General features: G+C 37.7%; 2 protein-coding genes across 7 annotated transcripts in view; both read left to right on the top strand.

The window, feature by feature from the left end:
• Positions 1–154: 154 nt before the first annotated feature.
• On the top strand, positions 155–2292 carry LOC119589620 (protein ovarian tumor locus-like; the record flags this gene model as incomplete). Its single annotated transcript, XM_037938214.1, is given in 6 exon segments — positions 155–309; positions 843–1050; positions 1211–1374; positions 1617–1745; positions 1870–1993; positions 2100–2292. Coding segments are annotated over 6 exon segments (973 nt in total), but the record flags the coding sequence as incomplete, so codon positions are not given.
• Positions 2293–3547: 1255 nt separating this feature from the next.
• Positions 3548–10000, top strand: part of LOC119589995 (trithorax group protein osa-like) — a gene marked incomplete at its 3' end in the record, with an annotated part of 39492 nt that continues 33039 nt past the window's right edge. For 3 of the 6 annotated variants that reach the window (XM_037938699.1, XM_037938700.1, XM_037938701.1), the window contains 4 exon segments: positions 3548–3650; positions 7433–7542; positions 8636–8726; positions 9906–10000. The exon segment at positions 9906–10000 is cut by the window's right edge and continues 73 nt beyond it. In XM_037938699.1, the coding sequence (XP_037794627.1) occupies positions 7454–7542; positions 8636–8726; positions 9906–10000 (275 nt within the window). 6 annotated transcript variants of the gene reach the window in all.

Genomic DNA, 10000 nt, shown 5'->3' on the forward strand with positions numbered 1-10000 from the left:
AAACAACTTTTAAAAAAATGATAAGGCAAAATTTGATTATTGTTAGATGTCAAATAATTGGTGAAGTAATATACAAACATTTTGTATCTAAAAAAAAGTAAAGGCAAAATGATTATTGTTAGCTAATTTCATTGATTACTCTGTCATCTTTCAGGGTCGATTTCCTCATTTACCAAGGAATTGGAAGAGCACCCTGCAAAGCTACAGATTATGATCACCCCAGAACTCTTATGCTCAGTTTTACCAATGGGAACCACTATGACATTGTGTACAAAAAAGATCATGCTTCATCTCGAGGATTTTGCCAGTGTATGTCTTGTTCAAGTGGAATGAATATAATTTTTCTTGTGTATGACTGGAGATTTCTTTTTTATTATTATTATTGTTATTATCATTATTATTATTATTATTATTATTATAATTATGTATTTATTTATTTATTATTATTTTTTTTATTATTATTACTACTACTATTGTCATTATTTTTTTTTCTTTCTTTCTTTCTTTCTTTTGTTTTTTTCATTTTTCTTTTTTTCTTTTTTTCTCCTCATGGTCCTTTGGGCATATTTGCTCTTTATATAGAATGAACAAAAACAAAGTTGAGAATCAAAATTTAAAAGTTTTGCTCCAAATTTTTTAGATTATTTTGCACACATTTGAACATCCTATTCTACTGCTTACCTTTATTTGTCATTTATTTTCAGTTATTTTTCTCAAGTTGTCTGTAGTCATTTATTTATTTGCAATTATTTTTCTCAAGTTGTTTATAGAATCATAGTGTAATTATATAGAATGAGGTTTCCAAAATTGACATTTTGCTTAAACAAATATTTCATCCACAGCTGTTGTGTATGACATACTATACTCAAGAGTTTTTAAACTAAAGGATGTAAGGCTAGCAGTTGACACAATGCTGCATGACAAAGAATATGCAACCCTTAGAAGAGATTCAGCGAATTCAGCTGAACTGAAAGAGATAGGTGCCCTTGTGGAAAAAATACTGGGAACTAGTGTATCAAGAGATAATAGTCAAGATGAGGGTGATAAAAAGTAAGTCAAGTAGGATTGCTTGTCTTCTTTTGCCATATTAAGTATATAGTATGTACTATGCTTCACTCTCCCTCTCCTCTTCTCATCCTCTCTAACTTTCAACCTATGTGTAAATGTATTAATGAAGTCACTAATTTCTCTATTAAATGTCTTGTTTCAGCACCAGTACAGAAGAACGACTTAGTTTAGAAGACATCCATCCAGATGATGTGAAAGGTCTCCTTGCCCATGGCATCCCACCATTCCCATATAAAGTTGCAAAATCTCTAGATCCTGACATATATCGAAATATTGAGTATGATGCCTGGAACACTGTTAGGAGAGGTGAGAAATGCCACACCAGCTTAATTATTGTTATTCCTTTTACATTTGTTAAATTTATACAAACATTCATATAAGTTACTGTCTGTTATAGCACCTAGGCTGGGATATTGACATGGAAGGTGCAGGTGCATTTGTAAACCCCCCACTCCTATCATGATTTATGAAAATCTAAAAAACTTGGTTTAAGCTATTCTTGTGTTCTTTTTTTTTCTTTCTTTCTTTCTTTTTTTCTCCACGTACAGAAGCTCGTTATGGTCCCTTTGATAGCAATGGATTTCAAGCAGGTGTAAAGGTGCTGATCAAATTAGAATTATTACCAAACCGTCAAGAAGTGGAAGACTTGCGGAAGGCCCACATAGCCACCCGGCAGGGTAATAGTACTCTAGTCTTTTCACTTAATATATCATCTGCTTTTACATGTTGGATATAGATTTAAGCTCTAAGCTCTTAAGAAATCAGAAGTAATATCTGCATACTATTCATATTCTCTCACAGGCAGTGGGGAAGGAAATATGGGAAAAGCAACTGAGGAGAGAGTGGATGTTTATCGTGGCCATATACAAGAGATGTCTGAAAACAAGGGACCAGTAGATGTTTATATTGAAGAAATTGGCAGCAGGTTAGTCAAAGAGATAAACTTCCATGCAGATTCATTTTTATAATTTCTGTCTTTTCCTCGGTGTGAATTTTATTTCAGAGCTTATTAACATTTGGCTCTTCAACAGGTTAAAGGTACCATATGAGTCCTTAGAAAAGGTACCACCCTCTCCACCTCGGTCACCATGGCACGCGCAAATGCAACAGGGTGCAGCCAACAATGGAGCTGCCAGCACTGGGGGTGGGGTGATAGCAAATTACAAAAACTTGTCTGGTTATAATAGAAATCACTCTGCCTACCAGAATCTGAAATATCAGTAGTCTTTCTCTCTCGATCTGCACTTCTCCATCATCTTCTCTGCTTCTTCTCTTCTATCTCTTCTTCTTTTCTCTTTATTTTATTTCACTTATTCTTTGCTCTTCCTTGTACTCTATGTCCTTGAACTCCCTCCTCTCCCTCTCTCTCCATCCCCATCATCGTCTCCATCATGACTCCTGGTGTCTCATCTCAACTCTCTCTTCTCTTAATCCTCCCCCTCCCTCCTATCATTCTTCCTCTTCTCCTCTCTCCTCTCTTCTCTTCTCTTTCTCCTTCCCTTCCTTCCCCTCCTCCTCCCCTCTCCCTCCTCTCTCTCCTCTCCTCTCTCTCTCTCCTCCTCTCTTCTCCTCTCTCCTCCTCTCCCCTCCCTCCCTTCTTTCTCCTTCCCCTTCCCCTCCCCCTCCCTCCCCTCTCCTCCTCCTCCCTACCCCTCTCCTCCTCCCTCTCCTTCCTCCTCTTCTCTCTCTCTCTCTCTCTCTCTCTCTCTCTTCTTCCTCTCTCTCTCTCTCTCTCTCTCTCTCTCTCCTCTCCTCCTCTCCTCTCCCCTTCCCTCTCTCCTCCTCTCCTCCCTCTCTCTCCCTCTCCTCTTCTCTCTCTCTCTCTCTCTCCTATTCTCTCTTTCTTATCTCTATGGCATGTATACTTTTTGAAGTTGACCACTGTTTTAAATTCCTTATGTAATCATATTGAAGTAAGTAAAGGTATCTTCTACCTGATATGTAAATTCATAGTTTACAAATATTGAAGAACAAAATTGGTTTTGATAAAAAATTAAATGCTTTTTGCAAGTGTGCAACAAGGCAAGACCAAGGAATTACACTTAAAATTGTTTTATCTGTTCATCATTCATTTTGTGGTTTTATATGTAGATACTCTCTTTTATTTGTTAGATACTCCCTCATTCATTAGTGTGATCTTACATAATATTGATCAGTTTATTGTCTCGCTTGAAAACTTTTATTTTGTATGAAATCTATGGTTTGTAGTGTCAGAGGAATTTATCTGTTAATAATATTTTGATAGTATATACAGTCATAGGCAAAAGCACAATCTTTCCCAAATGCTGCCAGGTGCACAAGAACAACACAAGTTGCCAAATGTTGCAATAACCCACATCTCAAAATTTTCATGCATTTATGTATTGATACAAATTCACTGTGGTGATGTAAATATCCTTTCCCTCAAAGCAACAGTTGCATTTGTTTGGCAAAATAGCATTGAAGGTTGGCAATTTTGCTGCTGATGTTGTTTTCACATTTGATCATCTTTAACAGCTGTGACGAGGAGCAAGAAGAAGGGAGGAAAGCAGTCCCGTGAGGTATTAACATTTATCCCCATCAATACTTCTTTAAGATATTGTGTAAGTTTATATCAGTCAGTCATGTAGGGGGCCCATCATCCAAGGCCAAGACAGTAGGAGCTATAGCCAACTAACAGGTATGTCCATACTAGCAAGAATGACAATAGGAAATTCTACTGCTGATATTTAGTGGTTACAGACAATGCCTTTCCACATATTGTCATTCCTTAGTCAGGAGAGTTTAGGCATTGCCTGGTAATATACCTATTTTCCTTAGCTCTTGCAGACTTTTAGTTCTGTAAAATAGGACATTTGTATTTGCATCTTGTTTATTAACCCTTTGCTGTCATGTGGCATGTATGTACATGCAATGGCATGCCTGGACTATATTCTAAGTGTCAAGTGCATACATGCCATGGTGCGCCAGTCCCGTTTTCCCTGGGCATTGCATGCCATGCCACACATACTATGGTGCCGACACAGCACTATAGGGGCCCAGGTCACTATGAATAGCCGGGGAGAGAGGGCTTTTGCATTGGGTTAAAATATTAAAAATTGTAATTTCAGTATACATTGACCAACTAGAAAAAATCTCTTTATCTAGTACTATGAACATTTGAAGTACCTCTACTGTCATTCTTATTAGTATGTCTTTTTCTTTCTTTCTTTTTCTTTTTTCTTTCTCTCCCTCCTCCTCCTCCTCCTCCTTTCCTCTCCACTCCAACCACTCAGTTAAAATTTGTGAGGTCTATCAGATGAGAGTATCCTAGAAGCCAAGACCTTGTCATGAAATGAAATCTATATAACAAAATTGATTTATTTTGATAAATATCATTGGTGAAGTAATAGGAACTACAACCAAAGCCTAAACCAAAGTATGTAAATGATCTAGGTTTAGGTATTTACCACAACTCACATTTTTGGACGGTACTGTAAAGTTTTACAGATCTTCACACCCTTAGCTCATATCTTTAGTAGATTAAAACCTGTATTCCCATACTAAGCATTGTGAGAAAATCCCATTACTGTTGCAGCTAAGGATCACACAGCTCACCATGAAACATTTACTGTTTGGTCTTTAGACCCTTTTATATCATTTGAAAGTATATGCAAACTTGACTTCTGTGGTGTATGACTTTTTGGCTACATAATTTTTTCATTTTGGTAGATTGTTTGCTGATCTTGAAAAATTATTGGAACCAATCCCTTCCGTCCTCCCCATCTGTAAGTTCATGTCTGCAAAATATTTCCTCATTCTCATAGGTTAAACTGTGTTAGTATTTATTTATTTATTTTATCCCCCCCCCCCTCCCCAAGAGATTTTAGGGTAAGTCTTACATTGACTGAGTGGTTCCCATTGCTATACTAACACATTTTATCTATCTATAAAGTCGGATCGTTGTAGGAGGTACTTAACTCGTATCGGCTGGGCCACGCCTATAGCCGATATAATAAAACAATTCATCATCGGTCATAGGCATCATGACGCACTATAGCACCCCAAGCGGAAAGTTCCGCTGCACGTAATAGACTCCTGGGCCAAACGGCAGGATAGTTGCCAGAAGCCTCCAGAGTCAGTAACACAGAGATTTCTGATACTGTCATTGTGGGTTAAATATCCTTTTATTGACGGGCATAAGAACTCACTGAAATCAATTAAAATCTAGTGAGATGTGGCAACGGCCTGACAGTGGGTGCGGGAGTCCGCTGCCTTAAGCCGAACGTCCCGCTCCACTCGCTCTGGCACGTCGCCGCGCGTACAAGTTTGCCCTGCCGAGAGACCAGTTTTCTATGACGTGTCTACACGTGACCCGACAATAACGGGATATATTTGCATTAAAAGAAATTGTCTCTTGATTTTACCGTATGGATATGAGGAAGCCTAGAAAATTATATGAAAACTGAAGATAGTAATGAGTCATAAGGAGATTAATCCCTTGTATCTGGGTGCTTTGGTGACCACACATGGTAGCCGGGCCATAAGTGAAAGGCCTGGGTGAAGCCAGAACTTCGCAAATCTCAAGCAAGCAAGACCACATATGGCCTAAAATCTTGGCATTAGGCTTTGCTGACCACTCTTTCTGGTGTGTGTGGCTTGCAGGCCAGGTGCACACATTTTCCAATGTGTATGTATGTCAATTGGTATGCTGTATCCACATTGTAGTAATAGACCATTTTTCTGACACAGACCCCATTTCCCTAGGAAATATTGTCCTTCCTAAAGCAGACACTGTTCCAGTCACGGCTCACCAATGGTATAGTCGATACATGGTTACTGACAAGAGTAAGGCCAGAGCCCCTTCCTAAATGTCCACAAAGTCTATTTACACTCCAAGAGGTTTGTTCACTCGTGGCAAGTCAGTTACTTAAGGGGACCATCACTGGAAATTGCCAATTTCTTTATTTTCCTGTAGATTTTGATAAAATTTATATAAGATATCAGCTACATATCACAAATGACTTGCTAAATTCAAATTCATAACTTGGTAATTTGAAAGAAGAAGAAGAAAAAAAAAAATGGAGGTAATTAGATGACTGGTCTGTGAAAAAATTACCAGAGAAACCTCATATGGTCTGGAAACTTGTCAGTGGAATAGAGGCAAAGATTTTTTCACTTTTAAGCTGAAAGATTAACCCGTTGGATCCCAGTGACATGACCATCACTGCATGAAAAAATCTGGGTTGAGGGGCAGGTAATGTGAACATACTGTCACGGGAAAATCTGGCTGTAGACCAGGTGACACGGACCTGCCATCGTGAGCATTGCGGCTGTGGCTTGGGTGATGAAAAAGACTTGCCGTGAGTGCAGAAACCCATTGAGAAGTTTATTTTCTCATTTCGCGATTTTGCATTATTCCCATTGATGTAGGAGTGTAGAATGAAATGTCCGTGAGTGGTGACTAGAAGAGCGCGGGCTCCATGGAGGACGCCATTTCCACACTCAGAATTGTATTTCTGGTTGTATTACAGAAAATTAGATATTACATTAAAAAAAAATTACAAAAGTAGTATAGTGGTACATAGTTTTATTTTTCTTGCACTGTGTTGAAGACTACCTAGAGAGATGATTGGAGTCTGCAAAGAAAAAAAAATATATTTCTATCTAGATAATCAAATGGCAAATATGGACATTGGAAAGCAGCCAAAAGGCTATAAATGCTTACGAGTTAAAAGAGTAAATAACTTGACAATTAGGAGACAGTCTTTTCACCATGTACTTGTGTTCGCATGCACCCCCTACAAATAGCCATCCAGCAGGGCAGCTGGTCACGTAAGCCTAATGCCTGGATTTTTTGGTGATGTGATTGCCGTGACGCAACTGGATCCAGTGGGTTAAATTAAAAAGTTATTCATTCTCATGTAACTTGTGATGTGTCTGCTATTAATGATGTAACTCACTTTAACATTGGTGATTTCCTTTAAATTATTGTCATTTCCCTAGTTAGCCTTGCCTACCTGCACTTTCTGTAGCTATGTCGGTTTACTTCCATTACTCTACTTTCTACATCACTGGCAATGTATTTTACAGTCACTGTACAGTAGAATATTAGAATGGTGCATTTGTTTCATTATATCCAATTATTGAGTGTGGTCAAAATAAGTACTTTAATAGATCATGCAAAGCAAAAAAATCACCCAAATATGCTTTCAAAGCACAAAAATTAATTACTTAAATAGAATATGAAGACGTAAGTTATAAAGTATACATTGATAATATTAATGTAACATATCCATTTAAAAAAAAAATTGATTAATAAAAGATGAAGAGGAGGAATATGGTCTAAAATTTTTAGAAAGATGTTTATACCACATAAATTAACCATAAAATTGCATTTCTGCAGACACCACCAAGCAGTACAGGGATGAGAGGACGAGGTGCAGGAAGTCCTTCAGCACATGGAAGTTCACCCCGTTCGAGGACACCGCAAGGATCTCAGTCTAGTTATAATAAGTATGTGATTACCGAATGCATGAGTGTGTGTGTGTGTGTGTGTGTGTGCGTGTGCGTGTGTGAGTATGTGCATGCGCATGCATGCGTGCAAGAGGGAGAGGGAGAGACAGAGACAGAGAGACAAACAATCATTTACAAATTTTTCTTTGTCTTCGGTGAATGCCATTGCATATCTGTGTGTGAAGGTTCTGTCAGCACCGTAACCTTCAGGTGCAGGCCTAATTTTGCTGATAGAGGGAGGTATGAGTGGTTAGGATTTAGCCTCTTTACTACAATGACTAGAGAGAGGAGTCAAAAAAAAAATTGTAAAAACAAGTAGATCACCTCTTCTCAATATTCAAAGCCAGCATTCCAGCTCAGCCCAGTCAATCTAGGTGATATGACTCACATCATGGGAAAATTTTGAAAATACAACTACCAGCAGGAGTGACAGGAATGACTCATTCAGAGTGCACAAAACTTTTGGAGAAAGGTTATACTCAGTGGACATTTAGGAAGGCGCTTTTGAATTATTTCCAACAGTAAACTCTCCTACTTCCTCCATCCTTATATGACTTCAAAAACCAGGTAAAATAAAATAGTAACTTCACATCTTCATTATATGATCTCATAATATAACTATTTTTAAGTGTGCAATAAGAAATAATCTTAGAAATAGACTTGGAACTATCCATGTAGACGTAACAGATATCACTGAGGTCCATTGTATTTCGTCGCGGGTGAGACACCCAGCTGACCGCCAGGAATAACAGTGTCCTACACATGAGATGCTCAGCAGTGGTCATTTGCACCAGTGGAATGCCTGTCGTTAGTGGGATAAATGATGTGGGAAGATAGCTTTGGCAGGAAGCATAATAGGGTAGAAGGAAGCACAAGTCAAGGTCAAGTGATGAAGTGACCCCAGGAGGAAATTTGGCTGCACCTTTGGTTGGCCAAGGATAGATGGTGTGAAGCATCACTGCCCAATTTTGTTGGATATTGTTTATGAATACCAAGGGAGCATGGATGTGCTTACACCTGTATAACAATGAAATAGAGAATATCATACATTGTGGGAAACAGTTGGTTAAAGAAAAGTTTTCTTTCCTTTTAGAAACTACTCAAATAGAGGAGTGGGCCGTGGAAATTCTACTAACTACAGAAATAATGAGAGTCCTGCCAGAGAAGCATTTCCACCTTTTGCTGTAAGTATGAATGGTCATTTTATCAAGTTTCGTATATGTGTGAGAGAGACAAATATCTCATATTTTTTTTTATTAATTAAACTGTTTTTGATAGGTATGTATGTTTGAGGTATGCACAATTCTTGAACTTTCCTTGTTTTTTTTTTCTGTTATTTCAATTATAACGTGAAATTGAAATTTTGCTGAATTGACTATTTAATCTTTTTGTTGGTATATCCAGAGATTTAAGATACTTTGCTTTCACATTTAGAATGTCATGCAAATTTTCTTTATAACCTTTCTGTAAATTCCTGTTTTGGTATAATTATATCATAATCTTTCTTATCATTTAGATATAGAAAACATTTTGTACTGTTCATCATACCTTTAATAGAACTTTATTAAATATTTATGTAGACACTCTACTAAAGAAACCAAAAAGAGAGAAGTGTTTTCTTCAACTTAAAGAGATGAGGTAGGGCTGGAAAGAATGTTGAATAACCAGGGGGATAGTGAATGTTTACTGGGGGTTGAATGAAGAGACCACTCAAGCCTCCAATTTTAAACTCTCGATAATTCATAAAAACATGAAGAATAGGAGACCGATAGAATGCTTTTAACCCCATAATGACGGTATCAGAAATCTCTGTTTCACAGACTTCGGTAACTTCTGGCAACTGTACTGCCATTTGGCCAGGGAGTACTACATGTAATGGAACTTTCCGCTTGACTCGCTCTAGCACGTCATGACACCTAGTTGTACCCAGTGTGATGAGTCAGTATTAATGATGGCTATAGGTGTGGCCTGAGCCAGTACACTCCCAGTTCTTAATTCATCTGTGAATTGATTGTTGTGACTTAAACTTGAAAATTGTGTGTAGCAGACATACTACTTCCTTTTCATTATACTGTATTTCAACTACTGCTACTACTATTCATTATTTTTTTCTCTCCTTCAATCAGAGGATAGTGATTCAACAAAAAAAATGAAATTCGATTGGGTTTGACAAGTTAAAAGGTTTGAGAACCCCTGGATTAAACAATTTAGTTAGAAGTCAATCAGAGTAAATGTTTATTCAAACTATGTATGGTTATTTTAAGAAGTAAGTTTTGTTGCTGATCATTTCTCATTTTTATTCTCTTGTCATTTCTCAATTTTTATTCTCTTGTCATTTCTCATTTTTATTCTGTGATTGGCAGGGTGCAGTGAATGTAGGAATGAGTGTTGAGGGAGTTTGGGCAGTGCGTCCAAATACCAGTCAGTCTAACCACCTGCCCCCACCACCCCCAAGCAA

The sequence above is a fragment of the Penaeus monodon genome, chromosome 26 (assembly GCF_015228065.2).
Source record: "Penaeus monodon isolate SGIC_2016 chromosome 26, NSTDA_Pmon_1, whole genome shotgun sequence".
NCBI lineage: Eukaryota > Metazoa > Arthropoda > Malacostraca > Decapoda > Penaeidae > Penaeus > Penaeus monodon.